The sequence below is a fragment of the Aquarana catesbeiana genome, linkage group LG08 (genome assembly GCF_042186555.1).
Source record: "Aquarana catesbeiana isolate 2022-GZ linkage group LG08, ASM4218655v1, whole genome shotgun sequence".
Taxonomy (NCBI): Eukaryota; Metazoa; Chordata; class Amphibia; order Anura; family Ranidae; genus Aquarana; species Aquarana catesbeiana.
In genome coordinates this window covers 290,051,023-290,068,489 of record NC_133331.1, presented here as the reverse complement: position 1 = coordinate 290,068,489, position 17,467 = coordinate 290,051,023, and the positions used below count along the sequence as shown (strand labels likewise).

General features: G+C 47.4%; 1 protein-coding gene across 1 annotated transcript in view; it reads right to left on the bottom strand.

Annotated features, from left to right (window-relative positions):
- The window catches only part of LOC141104742 (uncharacterized), a 352,606-nt gene that overhangs the window by 71,740 nt on the left and 263,399 nt on the right, over positions 1-17,467 (bottom strand). Inside the window, exons 5-6 of the mRNA XM_073594446.1 lie at positions 3,184-3,281; positions 2,867-3,094 (exon numbers count right to left, since the gene is read on the bottom strand). Of these exons, the coding sequence (XP_073450547.1) occupies positions 2,867-3,094; positions 3,184-3,281 (326 nt within the window). The remainder of the gene's footprint in view (positions 1-2,866; positions 3,095-3,183; positions 3,282-17,467) is intronic.

Sequence of the window (17,467 nt, the reverse complement as noted above, 5' to 3'; positions counted from 1 at the left end):
TTTCCATCGTGTTTTCATTGCTTTAACTGAAAGATAAAATAAAGTTTGATTTGTTTTTTTACAGATATTTTGCCACAGGAAATAGCTACACATCTCTACATTAGGTGAGATTGTGAAGCGAACTTGTGATGCCATCTGGAATGTAAAGAATGCATTCATGCCTATTCCAACTAAAAAGAAATGGGATGAAGTTGCCCTGTGTTTCTGGAGCAAAACCAACTTCCCACACTGCCTAGGAGCAATTGATGGCAAACACATTACGCTAATAAAACCCTGTCACAGCGGAAGCCGATATTTCAACTACAAAAAAATATTTTTTTTAATTGTGCTGATGGCTGTGGTAAATGCAGACTATAAATATTTCTTAGTTGATATAGAAGTATTTGGGAGCTATGCAGACTCTACTGTTTCCAGAATTCAAAATTCGGAAAGAGTCTTGCTGCAAATCAACTTGACCTGCCTGATAACCGACCATTACCCGGGATAGAAAGTCCAGCTATGCCCTTTGTTTTTGTGGCTGACGAGGCATTCGCTGTCAATGAACATCTAATGAAGCTGTACTCAGAGACGGTAACTGAATATTCTCTTACGGGGGGGGGGTCGAGATTCCTCTATCGGGCATGCAGGCTAGTTGAATGTTTATTTGGCATTCTAGAGAACAAAATTTTCCTCAAACTAATCAACCTAAAAAGGTTGAAAATGCATGCAGAGTAGTAAAGGCAGCATGTGTGCTACATAATTTGGTACGGGAAAAAGATGGCGTTAATTTTGAAAACACATTGGGGGTTATTTACTGAAGCACTACAAGTGCAAACTACAAGTGCAAAGTGCACTTAAAATTGCATTTGGAAGTGCAGTCGCTGTATATCTGAGGGGGACATGCAAGGAAAATAAAAAACAGCATTTTAGCTTGCACATGATTGGATAATAAAATCAGCAGAGCTTCCTTTCATTTCAGATCAACCCCTCCGATTTACAGTGACTGCACTTCCAAGTGCACTTTGCACTTGTAGTGCAAATTGGATTTGCCTTTGGTAAATAACCCCTATTTCCAAACAATTCAGAACCTGCAGATTTTCCTCATGTCCGTGGTCCAAGAATGGGTTTCACAACAAGGGATCAGTTGGCAGACTATTTTTTGAGCCCTGCTGGTGCACCAAGTTGGCAAGGAGATATGATTTGATCCTTACAAATCCAATTTACCCCAACATTGTGAAGTTGCTTGGACCTTTTTTTGTTTAGTTGGTGTATTCTTGTATATACTTTGACCAACACTTGCAGTTGGTTTGTTTCACCAATTCTGCATATTTTTAAATGTTACACATTTGCTAGCAGGCATTTAATGAACAGACATTTTAGATATGATTGTTGTCTGTCTTGTATTAAAGTGACTTTAACAATAATAATTAAAAAAATGATAAAAGCACCTAATCACAACCCCCTAGTCACAATCCCTGCACCCTTGCACTTACTTTTACTGGCTTTTTGATGTTGGTGAAGATTACTCCAATGTGGGCTGTGATGGGCAGCTATTGCCTCCCATGCTTTGTGTTTTTTGTTCCTGTTGGAATAGTTGGAGTTGTTCAGATCCCACAGCTCAGGATGGATACGTAGGGAGTGAATGAATTCTTCTGGCTCAAGTGCTACATAATTTGGTACGAGAAAGAGATGGCGTTAATTTTGAGGACACGTCCTCACACAATTTAGAACCTGCTGATTTAGCTCATGTCCGTGGTCTAAGAGTGGATTTCACAATAAAGGGATGAGTTGTTTGGACCTTTTTTTTTTTTTTAGTTGGTGTATTCTTGTATATACTTTGACCAATACTTGCAGTTTGTTTTACCAATTCTGCATATTTTGAAATGTTACACATTTGCTAGCAGGCATGTAATAAAAAGAAACATTTTAGATATGATTTTTGTCTGCCTTATTAAAGTGAATTTAACAATAATTAAAATGATAAAACAAAATTTAAATCCCCTAGTTCCCAATCCCCTAGTTCCCAATCCAATTATCTCAATACTCTAATCCCAATTCCCTAATCTAAATCCTCTCGTCCCAATCCCCAATCTTTGAACTATGCTAATCCTATACCCGCACCCTTGAACTTGGCTAAGAATACTCCAATGTGGGCTGTGATAGGCAGCTATTTCATCCCAGGTTTTTTTTGTTCCTGTTGGCATGGTTGGGGTTGTTCTGAGTCCACAGCTCAGGATGGACACGTGGGAAGTGAACACATTTTTCTGTCTCGAAGCAAGAAGTTCTTGCCCATCTGTCACCCTCTGCTCTGGCCGGACTCTCGTTTCTGTCTCCTTCCTCTCAACAGGATTTCCTGATGTCCCAGCATCCTACACTGCACTCCAGATATATGACCTTCCCACAGCAGCAGGACGCTTTTCGGGTGCTTTTGAAGCTCTTCCCATTCATTTAAATGGAGAGGGGCGCTTTTGAGGTGCTTTTTTTTTTTTTAAGCGCTCCAAAGATTCTGCTTGCGGGACTTTTTTCACCATTGACATTAATGGGAAGCAGTTTTCATGAGCTTTTCAGGCGTTTTTTTTTTTTTTAGCGTGAAGGCACCTCAGTGTGAAAGGGGGTCTTAAAGGTGTAGAGGTAAAATGTGAATAGTTTCTGCTCATTACTCACTTGAGCTGATATGTGGAGAAGATTCCTCCTTTCTATTGGTATAAATAACCTCATCCTCGGTCCTACATTGCTGATCACCCATCACATATGTCTCAACCTAAAACCACAAAATGATAAAAAGAAACAGCCTCACAACATAAGCACTTACACCTGGAGACCTCAGAGATGATCATCTCAGAGTTTGGAATCATTTTTAAGTAGTAGATGCTCCAAGTGCACCTACCTGATGATGGTGAGGGATGGTGAGACCTTCCTGTGTGGAATCCCGGGAATACAGAGGACGGGGACATCTCTCTGGTGGGTTTCTGTAGCTGGATGACTCCACCATGGTGTCCTGGTACAGATCTTTGTGTTCTTTTAGAAACTCTGACACCTCCATTACCCCATCCTCATCCTCCTCCTCTTTTATCTCTTCTTTAATATCGACTGTAGGAACACTCAGGCTCCCTCTCTGAATATATAATAAAAATGAAATCAATTGTAACAATGCGTATAATGTACAGATCCTAATGATACTATCAGTGATTGTTCCTCATCTACCTGATGATGGTGAGGGATGGTGTGATCTTCCTGTGTGGAATCCTGGAAGTACAAAGAATGGGGACATCTCTCTGGTGGGTTCCCATTACTGGATCCATCTGTAGGAAACACACACACTGACTGAATACATTGTTTCTATGTGTTTATCAGATGATGGGGGATCTAGGTGGACCCTCCGTACTGCTCTCTCCTTTACAATAAAGTCTCCTCTTACCCGGTGATGTGAGGGGCGACTGATTCTCCATAACGTCCTTGTAGAGATCCTTGTGTCCTTCTAAAGATGGATCATGGAATTGGAAGTCTGTTTTTCAACTGTCCAGATTTGCTCTTCACCACTTCATTTATCCTGTGCAGAATTAAATTATCACTAAGCACATACCCAGAATCCTATATATAGGATGTATCTGGTCTATAAACCAGAGGCTCTGGATGGACAGTTGGATAAATGGCTCTATATTTAGGATGTATCCGGTCTATAAACCAGAGGCTCTGGATGGACAGTTGGATAAATGGCTCTATATTTAGGATGTATCTGGTCTATAAACCAGAGGCTCTGGATAGACAGTTGGATAAATGGTTCTAAATTTAGGATGTATCCGGTCTATAAACCAGAGGCTCTGGATAGACAGTTGGATAAATGGTTCTATATTTAGGATGCATCCGGTCTATAAACCAGAGGCTCTGGATGGACAGTTGGATAAATGGTTCTATATTTAGGATGTATCCGGTCTATAAACCAGAGGCTCTGGATGGACAGTTGGATAAATGGTTCTATATTTAGGATATTTCTGGTCTATAAACCAGAGGCTCTGGATGGACAGTTGGATAAATGGTTCTATATTTAGGATGTATCCGGTCTATAAACCAGAGGCTCTGGATGGACAGTTGGATAAATGGTTCTAAATTTAGGATGTATCTATAGTTTAGGGTTGCCACCTGTCCGGTATTCACCCGGACAGTCTGGTTCTTAAATCATGTAACTGGGTTTTGTACTGCTTGACACCCGGGCACATTACTTAGCTCAGACCAGGGACAGACCATTCAGGCGGGGGGGCGACCTTGGCACACCTGCCACTATGGAGACAGCAGAAGCGGCATTTCTTCTAAAAAGTTCCTTTCTGTCTCTCTCCCCCTCCAGTCTTCTGCAGGGTCTCTCTGATCTCTAACTCAACGCCCCAAAGCTCAGTCCAGATAATGTGAAGTCATTGATGACCATTCATGTAACTCTGTGTTTATGTGATTGAAGTGTAACTTGATTGTACAAACTCAGAGCCTGGATAACACGGAGATACATGAATGTCATCAATTACCTTCACATCATCTGTACATACAGGGTGCTGGCTTACAGTATATAGATATGTATTTCTTATACCAGATAGATTTCATTGAGCAGTATTATTGTATATATTAGTGGATGAGCACAAGAGCTTTTTTTTTTGATTATAGACATCACTATCTGACCACTTCTCAGCCCCCAACTCCCCCCAGACCACTTCATACACATCACTCAGAGCTGCTTCCTAACCTCCATCTGAGGGACATCATTCCATGGTCACTTATCTTCCCAACATGGCTTCCTGGTCATCCCTCCATATCCTGCCACCGGCATACCCACCACTAGAGTTGCCACCTGTCCGGGATTCACCTGGACAGTACGGGTTTAGAGTATTTTGAATCACGTGTCCGGGGCTCCTGCCGCCTGGAACCTGGACACATGATCCAGACCGCACTGTGGCTCAGAGCTCCATCTGTTCAGCTGGGGGCCGGGCATCCTGTCCCCCCCTCCATGTCACTCCGCCTGCCCTCCCCTGTCATCCTGCCCTCCTCCCTGTCATCCTGCCCTCCTCCCTGTCATCCTTTGCCCCCCCCCCCTGTCATCCTTTGCCCCCCCCCCTGTCATCCTTTGCCCCCCCCCCTTCCTGTCATCCTTTGCCCCCCTCCATGTCTGCCTGCCCCCCCTCCATGTCACCCTGTCCCCCCCTCCCATACACACACACACACACACATATATATCCATGTGTGTTTGGGCTTTGCTTTGGGGTGCACAACCTAACGCAACAGGCTGCGCACACCTATGAAGTGGACGTTGGGTCTCTAATTAAAGTGTCTGAACCACTTCACAAGCATTAGACGGCTGGTGCCTGATAAACATGGAGCAGTGCAGAGAAACACAGAAGGTAAGAGCTTGAGCCCAGCGGTTAAACAGTCCTGGTCCTTCCTCTGGTCCCCCAGCTGATTCCACAGAATATACTGGAATGGCTGAACAGCACTACGGCTCATTCACACATGTGGTGCCCTCTGAAGAGCAATCCACATTTGTATTGTTCTTTAGAGGGCATTTGACAGGCAGGGAGGAGGCGTTATATCAGCTCCTCACCACCTGTTTAACCCCCACAGCATCGCCCCGCAATTTAATGCAATGCACACGGATGCGGGGAGCCCCCATTCACTTGAATGGTCCACATTTGGCAGACAATACTGCTCACTGAACCCAGCAGTGCAGACATATTTTGCCACACTGTGATGCAGAACATTTTGGCTGTGTCAAATGTCCATCCCCCTCTGCTGCCTTTTCAGCTTCAGGGGAATGGTTGGGTAGCAGTTAAAACACAGCTCAACCTCTAATTTTTTCTGTCCCCCAACCACAAGTGTAAACGGAGTCGCAGGGCACTCTGAAGAGTGATCCATAGTGGATCGTGTTTTGAAGGTATTTGACAGGTGGTGAAGAAGAGTTATGTTGCCTCCTCACCACCTGTTTTTAATCCCTAAACCCCCCCCCTTCCCACTGTGCTGTAGTCATGTGCATTGCGCAAGGTTGTAGAGCAGCCCCATTCAGGTGAGTGGGTTGAGTTAAGCAATCGCAGTGCACCACTAAAATGTTCGGGTTTGGCTTGAAGAAAAGGTGGCAACCCCACCCACCGCACTCCTCTCCTGTACATACCACCCCCATCATCCCCTCCACACTCCTCTCCTGTACATACCGCCCCCGTCATCCCCTCCACACTCCTCTCCTGTACATACCGCCCCCGTCATCCCCTCCACACTCCTCTCCTGTACATACCGCCCCCATCATCCCCTCCACACTCCTCTCCTGTACATACCGCCCCCATCATCCCCTCCACACTCCTCTCCTGTACATACCGCCCCCATCATCCCCTCCACACTCCTCTCCTGTACATACCGCCCCCATCATCCCCTCCACACTCCTCTCCTGTACATACCACCCCCATCATCCCCTCCACACTCCTCTCCTGTACATACCGCCCCCATCATCCCCTCCATACTCCTCTCCTGTACATACCGCCCCCATCATCCCCTCCACACTCCTCTCCTGTACATACCGCCCCCATCATCCCCTCCACACTCCTCTCCTGTACATACCGCCCCCATCATCCCCTCCATACTCCTCTCCTGTACATACCGCCCCCATCATCCCCTCCACACTCCTCTCCTGTACATACCGCCCCCATCATCCCCTCCACACTCCTCTCCTGTACATACCGCCCCCGTCATCCCCTCCACACCCCTCTCCTGTACATACCGCCCCCGACATCTCCTCCACACCCCTCTCCTGTACATACCGCCCCCGTCATCTCCTCCACACTCCTCTCCTGTACATACCGCCCCCATCATCCCCTCCACACTCCTCTCCTGTACATACCGCCCCCATCATCCCCTCCACACTCCTCTGCTGTACATACCGCCCCCATCATCCCCTCCACACTCCTCTCCTGTACATACCGCTCCCATCATCCCCTCCACACTCCTCTCCTGTACATACTGCCCACTGTCATATCCTCCACACTCCTCTCCTGTACATACCGCCCCCATCATCCCCTCCACACTCCTCTCCTGTACATACCGCCCCCATCATCCCCTCCACACTCCTCTCCTGTACATACCGCCCCCATCATCCCCACCACACTCCTCTCCTGTACATACCGCTCCCATCATACTCCTCTCCTGTACATACCGCCCCCGTCATCCCCTTCACACTCCTCTCCTGTACATACTGCCCACTATCATCCCCTCCACACTCCTCTCCTGTACATACTGCCCTCTGTCATACCCTCCACACTCCTCTCCTGTACATACCGCCCGCTGTCTACCCTCCACACTCCTCTCCTGTACATACTGTCCACTGTCATCCCCTCCACACTCCTCTCCTGTACATGCCGCCCCCGTCATCCCCTCCACACTCCTCTCCCGTACATACCACCCCCGACATCCCCTCCACACTCCTCTCCCGTACATACCGCCCCCGTCATCCCCTCCACACTCCTCTCCCGTACATACCGCCCCCGTCATCCCCTCCACACTCCTCTCCTGTACATACCGCCCCCGTCATCCCCTCCACACTCCTCTCCTGTACATACCGCCCCCATCATCCCCTCCACACCCCTCTCCTGTACATACCGCCCCCGTCATCCCCTCCACACTCCTCTCCTGTACATACCGCCCCCGTCATCCCCTCCACACTCCTCTCCTGTACATACCGCCCCCATCATCCCCTCCACACCCCTCTCCTGTACATACCGCCCCCGTCATCCCCTCCACACTCCTCTCCTGTACATAGCGCCCACTGTCATACCCTCCACACTCCTCTCCTGTACATACCGCCCCCGTCATCCCCTCCACACTCCTCTCCTGTACATACCGCCCCCGTCATCCCCTCCACACTCCTCTCCTGTACATACCGCCCCCATCATCCCCTCCACACTCCTCTCCTGTACATACCGCCCCCATCATCCCCTCCACACTCCTCTCCTGTACATACCGCCCCCGTCATCCCCTCCACACTCCTCTCCTGTACATACTGCCCACTGTCATACCCTCCACACTCCTCTCCTGTACATACTGCCCACTGTCATACCCTCCACACTCCTCTCCTGTACATACTGCCCACTGTCATACCCTCCACACTCTTCTCCTATAAATACCGCCCACTGTCATACCCTCCACACTCCTCTCCTGTACATAGCGCCCACTGTCATACCCTCCACACTCCTCTCCTGTACATACCGCCCCCATCATCCCCACCACACTCCTCTCCTGTACATACCGCCCCCGTCATCCCCTCCACACTCCTCTCCTGTACATACTGCCCGCTGTCATGCCCTCCACACTCCTCTCCTGTACATACTGCCCGCTGGCATACCCTCCACACTCCTCTTCTGTACATACTGCCCACTGTCATACCCTCCACACTCTTCTCCTGTACATACTGCCTACTGTCATACCCTCCACACTCCTCTCCTGTACATACTGCCTACTGTCATACCCTCCACACTCCTCTCCTGTACATACTGCCCGCTGTCATGCCCTCCACACTCCTCTCCTGTACATACTGCCCACTGTCATACCCTTCACACTCCTCTCCTGCAGATCCAGATGTAAAGGGGAACAAAACCCTGTGCATTCAGATGTAGAAGGGAGACTCTTGTGATTCATTCCATATGATTACAAATGTTCTTTAATCAAAAAAAAATATATATATAGTGTATTCTACATAAAAAATGCTGTGCATTGCCTTGTACAGAGGTCATGAATTTAATGTACCACACAAAAAAAATACTAAATTGGCGCGCGCTGCTGAAGTGTTCAGGTTTGGCTTGAGGAAAAGGTGGCGACCCTACCATAGCGTGTCTACCGGAGATAAAAGACGTCATCGTGCCTACCTCCTCCAGAGACGTCTCCTCTCCACCTTGTTCTTCTCTCTCTCAGAACTTGCTGTTTTTACCTTATATAACGTCTTGTCTTTGTCTTACATCATTTCCTGTTCCTTATTTGCATCACTTCCTGTTCCTATGTTACATCACTTCCTGTCTGAGCGTTCCACGTGCAGGAAGTGGTATCGCCATCTTGTGGTGATTTTAGTAACTACATCCTATGTTATGTTTAGGTTTTTTGCCTTCTGCTCTGTAGCTCATTCTTCAGTTATATATATAGTTTTTTTTTTTTTTAACAGTAGAAAGGTGTTATTAAAAATTTTCAAAGTACAATGTAGCATAAAATGTCAAAAGTAGTACCTCAGTTGAAGTAAATTCTTCAGTTATATTTCATATGTTGTCGTGTATGACACATGCACAATATACTTCTGTTAAAACAGAATCTATAATAAATATTTTATCTCTCTTTATACGTCCTCTGCAGGATACTGATGTGTTTTGGCTCTAGAGCATTTTTTTTTGCTGCTCACATATTTCAAAATCTGCATTTTAGGCAGGATATCTTAAATATATTTGTAAGAAAGATAATTTCTAAAATATTAATTCCCCCTAGAATTTTATATGTTTTCTGAAAGCAGAGGATGGACCTTATGGTGTACATCATATGGTGTACAGTATCTCCACCTCATTTGTTGGGAACATGACGTTATATTGCGGAATGGAGATGGACCTTTCATATGATGTACAGTATCTCCTCCTCATTTGTTGGGAACATGACATTATATTGAGGAATGGAGATGGACCTTTCATATGATGTACAGTATCTCCACCTCATTTGTTGGGAACATGACGTTATATTGAGGAATGGAGATGGACCTTTCATATGGTGTACAGTATCTTCTCCTCATTTGTTGGGAACATGATGTTATATTGAGGAATGGAGATGGACCTTTCATATGGTGTACAGTATCTCCACTTCATTTGTTGGGAACATGACATTATATTGAGGAATGGAGATGGACCTTTCATATGGTGTACAGTATCTCCACCTCATTTGTTGGGAACATGACATTATATTGAGGAATGGAGATGGACCTTTCATATGGTGTACAGTATCTTCTCCTCATTTGTTGGGAACATGACATTATATTGAGGAATGGAGATGGACCTTTCATATGGTGTACAGTATCTCCTCATTTGTTGGGAATATGACATTATATTGAGGAATGGAGATGGACCTTCCATATGGTGTACAGTATCTCCTCATTTGTTGGGAACATGACGTTATATTGAGGAATGGAGATGGACCTTTCATATGGTGTACAATATCTCCTCCTCATTTGTTGTGAACATGACATTATATTGAGGAATGGAGATTGACCTTCACTATGGTGTACAGTATCTCCTCATTTGTTGGGAACATGACATTATATTAAGGAATGGAGATGGACCTTTCATATGGGGTACAGTATCTCCTCCTCATTTGTTGGGAACATTACATTATATTGAGGAATGGAGATGGACCTTTCATATGGTGTACAGTATCTCCTCCTCATTTGTTGGGAAGATGACATTATATTGAGGAATGGAGATGGACCTTTCATATGGTGTACAGTATCTCCTTCTCATTTGTTTGGGAACATGACATTATATTGAGGAATGGAGATGGACCTTTCATATGGTGTACGGTATCTCCTCCTCATTTGTTGGGAACATGACGTTATATTGAGGAATGGAGATGGACCTTTCATATGGTGTACAGTATCTCCTCCTCATTTGTTGGGAAGATGACATTATATTGAGGAATGGAGATGGACCTTTCATATGGTGTACAGTATCTCCTTCTCATTTGTTTGGGAACATGACGTTATATTGAGGAATGGAGATGGACCTTTCATATGGTGTACAGTATCTCCTCCTCATTTGTTGGGAACATGACGTTATATTGAGGAATGGAGATGGACCTTTCATATGGTGTACAGTATCTCCTCCTCATTTGTTGGGAACATGACGTTATATTGAGGAATGGAGATGGACCTTTCATATGGTGTACAGTATCTCCTCCTCATTTGTTGGGAACATGACAATAAATCGAGGAATGGAGATGGACTTTTCATATGGTGTACAGTATCCAGGGCTGGACTGGGAATAAAATCCAGCCCTGGAAAAAATTTCATACCAGCCCCACAGCATTATTAAACCAGTGCAAAAGCATAACGTCATTATTTCCTTGTTCATGAAAGGGAAAACCATACATTTTAAAGCACATTTGAAGAGTGTAATAGGGCTTTATATATATATATATATATATATATATATATATATATATATATATATATACAGAACCTTGCGCACACTAAGGTAACGGGGGGGGGGGGGGGGTTACTGATATAAGGGGGAAATGCTTTATATCAGTGCCCCTTACATTATCGTATTCACTCCCCCCTTACATCGTTGACCCCCCCTTCAGACTGGCCTAGCGGTGCTGTCACTGACCTCCTCTCAGGTGCACCATGCAGGGCTCAGTCAGTCGGCTCCAGCTTGGTGGCTCTGGTTTTATCCTATAGTCTCCTCTCCACAGTCCACACACGTCTGACTTTTCCCATGACCCCCATCCTGGCGGTGCTCCCACTCTTAAATAAAATTTAAGTACAGCGCTACGTTTAGAAAGAAAGTGAAAAGCAGCCAACACACCTATAGACTCAAGCCAGAAAAAAAACAAAAGAAACAAAAGTGTGGCGCTATATATCACATCCACAGCCGTGTGTATTACAATAAAGACATATAAAAATAGTGAATACTACCAAAAAAATGTATGATCATAAAATGGATAGTGTCAAATAATTAATCAGTGTTGATCACCCGTGCTGGTTTCATGAGCCAGACACCAAACATAAAAACATTTTTATGTTTGGTGTCTGGCTCATGGAACCAGCACGGGTTTCTACTAATCACTGGCACATCTGATAATTAAGCATTATTGTGTATTTACTTTATATGTGATCAACACTGATTAATTATTTGACACTATCCATTTTATGATCATACATTTTTTTGGTAGTATTCACTATTTTTATATGTCTTTATTGTAATACACACGGCTGTGGATGTGATATATAGCGCCACACTTTTGTTTCTTTTGGTGCTCCCACTCTTGACTCCTCTCCAGACTCCCTCAGAGACTGCAGACATGATACAGGAGATGGTCAGAGACTGCAGACATGATACAAGAGCTCAATGCAGCCTCACCAGTGCCCATCAAATGCAGCCTCATCAGTGCCAATCAAATGCAGCCTCCCTGTGCCCATCAATGCAGCCTCGCTGTGCCCATCAATGCAGCCTCACTGTGCCCATCAAATGCAGCCTCATCAGTGCCAATCAAATGCAGCCTCCCTGTGCCCATCAATGCAGCCTCACTGTGCCCATCAATGCAGCCTCACTGTGCCCATCAATGCAGCCTCATCAGTGCCAATCAAATGCAGCCTCCCTGTGCCCATCAATGCAGCCTCGCTGTGCCCATCAATGCAGCCTCACTGTGCCCATCAATGCAGCCTCACTGTGCCCACCAATGCAGCCTCACTGTGCTCATCAAATGCAGCTTCACTCTGCTCATGAATGTGGCCTCACTGTGCCCACCATTGCATCTTCACTGTGCCCATCATTGCAGCCTCACTGTGCCCATGATTGCAGCCTCACTGTGCCCATCAATGCAGCCTCATTGTGCCCATCAAATGCAGCTTTACTGTGCCATGAATGCAGTCTCACTGTGCCCATTAATGCAGCCTTACTGTGCCCAGGAATGCAGCCTCACTGTGCCCATCATTGCAGCCCCTCCTGTGCCCCATGTCCGAGTTTGCAGTCCCTGTCTGTGGGAAGGTGTGTTGTTGATGCTCGGTACGGTACCTTGCATGCCAGCAGGATATCCATGATGTTCAGCAGCAGGCAGGGTCTGTTCTCATTTTGGATGGGGACAGTTCTCCTTCCAGAGGATCTGTTTGCTGTGAGATGGAGTGGTCCCTGGCCACTTGCACCTTCAGCCGTCCTCATTTTCCGGCCCCAGCCAGCCTGTCCTCTGGTCCTGGGGAAGTGGAGAGCACTGGGTGGGAGCTGGAGAGAAGGGGGAGCAGAGAGTACTAGCGGGGTTGGAGAGCACATGGGTGGAGGCAAAGAGCAGGGGGGAGTGGAGATCACAGGGGTGGGGAGCGGAGAGCGCTGGGGGGGCCAAAAAGAACAGGGGTGGAGAGCACTGGAGGCTGAGAGCACTGGGGGGGGGGCTAAGAGTGTGGGGTGGCGAAGAGCACTGGGGGGGGCAGAAAAACAGGGGTGGAGAGCACAGGGGCTGGAGAGCACTGGGGGGTACAAAGAGCAGGGGGAACTGGAGAGCAATGGGGGGGGGGGGAGCTTGAGAGCATCAGTGGGGGCCAGAAAGAACAGGGGTGGAAAGCTTGGGGGACTGGAGAGCACTATGGGGGGCGGAGAGCACTAGCGGGGTTGGAGAGCACATGAGTGGGGGCAAAATGCAGGGGGGAGTGAAGAGTACAGGGGTGGGGAGCGGAGAGTGCTGGGGGGAGCTTGAGCACTGGAGGGGGAGCCAAAAAGAACAGGGGTGGAGAGCATGGGGGGCAGAGAGCACTGGGGGTGGGGGCTGGAGAGCGATGGGTGGAGCTTGAGAGCACTGGGGGGGGCAGAAAAAACAGGGGTGGGGAGAATGGGGGGCTGGAGAGCACTGTGGGGGGTGGAGAGCACTGGGGTGGGGGCTGAAGAGTGATGGGGAGAGCTGGAGAGCACTGGGGGGAGAAAGAACAGGGGTGGAGAATACTGGGGGGGAGAAAGAACAGGGGTGGAGAGCACTGGGGGAAGTGGAGAGCACTGGGATGGTGGCTAGAGAAGGATGGGGAGAGCTGGAGAGCAGGGGGGGGCAGAAAGAACAGGGGTGGGGAGAATGGGGGGCTGGAGAGCACTGGGGTGGGGGCTGGAGAGTGATGGGGAGAGCTGCAGAGCACTCGGGGGGAGAAAGAACAGGGGTGGAGAGCACTGGGGGGAGTGGAGAACACTGGGTTGGTGGCTAGAGAAGGATGGGGAGAGCTGTAGAGCAGGGGGGGGGCAGAAAGAACAGGGGTGGGGAGAATGGGGGCTGGAAAGCACTGTGGGGGACGTGGAGCGGGGGGGCACAAGGAGAACTGGGGGGGGGGGGGGCAGTAAAAGAAGTTGGATAGGAGGATCGGCAGGGGGCCGCATATAGAGGAAATGAGCTTTCTATATTCCTCCATGCTTGATTCTCCTCCTCTCCCTACTGCAAGCATTCACCGGCTGCATGGAGGAATATAGAAAGCTCATTTCCTCTATATGCGGCCCCCCTGCCGATCCTCCTATCCAAGCACACAGGGCGGGCTGTACGGGCGGGCATGTCCTCCTGTGGATCACGGAGCTGGCTGGGTCTGTGTTTGGCGATTGTAACACGGTCCCGCCCCCTAGACCGGCTCGTGTGATAGGCGGAACATTGATTATATCTACTATCACACAAGGCGGTCTAGGGGGGCAGGACCGTGTTACAGCCGCCGACCACAGACCCAGCCAGCTCCATGACACAGGGGAGAGAGGGGAACACTGCAGCCGCAACTCAAAGCGGCCCCAGGGCATGCGGCATACCGGGAAAGCTCCTGACAGTATCTCCTCCTCATTTGTTGGGAACATGACATTATATTGAGGAATGGAGATGGACCTTTCATATGGTGTACAGTATCTCCTCATTTGTTGGGAACATGACATTATATTGAGGAATGGAGATGGACCTTTCATATGGTGTACAGTATCTCCTCCTCATTTGTTTGGAACATGACATTATATTGAGGGATGGAGATGGACTTTTCATACGGTTAGTCAATAACTGCAGCCTACATTATGTTTTAATATTATGCCCTCTGCCCTGTAGCTCATTCTTCGGTTATAGTTCATAAATTATGACACACCTCCTCACCTCTCAGGCCTGTGTTTTTTTTTAACAGAGATAAGAGTAATGTCATGTGACACTTCCCAAATTCTCCTAACCTACCTGGCCAGGTTTAATATCCTCCAACTGTGTCTATCTGCCCCGTATGGACACTATATGGCCATTAAATATGCTGAAAGCAGATAAGTATTTGCATTTTAAGTAGATTCGGGACTGGCCAGAGAGGGATTACTTTGATGCAGTTTTGATGCACATATTGCAAGAATTCCAAAATTCACAAAATATAGAAACATGTAAGAGTGTATAGCAGTGTGCAGAGCATTCATCTAGAATTTCCATAATATCCTTTCATTCACTTGATGGTGGTCCTTGCCTATGTGGTCATGTGATTGGAAAAATGACTCTATATTTAGGAGGAATCTTGTCTATAAACCAGAGACTCTGGATGGAGAGTTGGATAAATGGTTCTATATTTAGGATGTATCCGGTCTATAAACCAGAGGCTCTGGATGGACAGTTGGATAAATAGCTCTATATTTAGGATGTATCTGGTCTATAAACCAGAGGCTCTGGATGGACAGTTGGATAAATGGTTCTATATTTAGAATGTATCCGGTCTATAAACCAGAGGCTCTGGATGGACAGTTGGATAAATGATTCTATATTCAGGATGTATCTGGACACATATTATAAAATAACTCCAATATACAGGATGTGATATGTCTGTAGTAGTGAATGTTGGAGATAAAAGACATCACAGTGACTATGGAGGAAGAGGACGGACATGACGGGGGGGTTACTGGGTGTAAGTATAAAATAATATCCTATTACCTCCTCTGTGTGATCCGGTGATGTCTTCTCTCCACATCATTCTTCTCTCTCATAGAATTTCCTGTACTTACCTTTAGAAACGCCTTGTCTTTCATCATTTTTTTATATTTCGTCCTGTAGCTCATTCTTCGGGTTATATTTCATACATTATGATGCACATTATACTTCAGTTAAAACTGATTCTACATTAAATATTTTATCTCTATTTTTACACCCTCTGCTGGATACTGATAGGTTTTGACTCTAGGGAATTTTTTATTTATTTTGTGTACGCATTTTGTGTCCGCTGGGGGATACCTGATGTAACGGTGGCTCCGCTGGGGGACACCTGATGTAAGGGGGACACCTGATGTAAGGGGGCTCTGCTGGGGGATACCTGATGTAAGGGGGGCTCCTCTGGGGGATACCTGATGTAAGGAGGGATTCCGCTCTGGGAAACCTGACGTAACGGGGACACCGCTTGGGATACCTGATGTAAGGGGGGGCTCCGCTGGGGGATACCTGATGTAAGGGGACACCGCTGGGGATACCTGATGTAAGGGGGGCTCCGCTGGGGGATAACTGATGTAAGGGTAGGCTCCGCTGGGGGATACCTGATGTAAGGGGGGCTCTGCTGGGGGACAACTGATGTAAGGAGGGACTCCGTTGGGGGATAACTGATGTAAGGAGGGACTCCACTGGGGGATACCTGATGTAAGGGGGACACTGCTGGGGATACCTGATGTAAGGGGGGGTCCGCTGGGGGATACCTGATGTAAGGGGGCTCCTCTGGGGGATACCTGATGTAAGGGTAGGCTCTGCTGGGGGATACCTGATGTAAGGGGGGGCTCCCCTGGGGGACACCTGATGTAAGGAGGGACTCCGCTGGGGGATACTTAATTTAAGGGGGACACTGCTGGGGGATACCTGATGAAAGGGAGACACCGCTAGGGGATACCTGATGTAAGGGGGACACCGCTGGGGGACACCTGATGTAAGGGGGTCACCGCTGGGGGATTCCTGAAGTAAGGGGGACACCGCTGGGGGATACCTGATATAAGGGGGACACCGCTGGGGGACACCTGATGTAAGGGAGACACCGCTGGGGGACCCCTGATGTAAGGGGGACACCGCTGGGGGATACCTGATGTAGGGGGGACACCGCTGGGGAATACCTGATGTAAGGGGGCTCCACTGGGGGACACCTGATGTAAGGAGAGACTCTGCTGGGAATGCCTGGTGTAAAGAGGGACTCTATTGGGAATGTCTGGTTTAATGAGGGACTCTACTGGGAATGCATGGTGTAAGGGGGGACACTGCTGGGGACACCTGATGTAAGGAGGGACTCTGCTGGGGACACCTGATGGCATCTGGTGGTAGGCGACATGGCAGGGGACACGCTCAGGGCTCCCACTGATTCTGCATTATGGTGAGTTGAACTATTTCATTTTATATTACAATGTAATAATAGAAATAATGCGCTTCAATCACCTTGACACCATAACAACCATGGTGCCGGGATGATTGAAGCGTTAACACCAGGTGTTTGGAGTATCTTTATTTACTGATTCTAAACTTTCTGAAATACACATATTTCTATTGTGATGTAGGATCTGGGACTGCTGTCCCTCCATCCCTTTCTTTCTTTCACCCTTTGTTCCTCCCTCCATCCCTCGTTCATCTCAGACTCTAACCACACCCTCTTTGAGTCACGCCCAATATTTAGCTTAACCCACGCCCATTAATCACAGATTCGCGTGCCACATTTTTATTTCCTCACTACGTCACACCTTCAAATGAATGCCCCACCCCCTAATTATAATAAGACCCCCTGCCTACAGACAAAAAAGTGTCC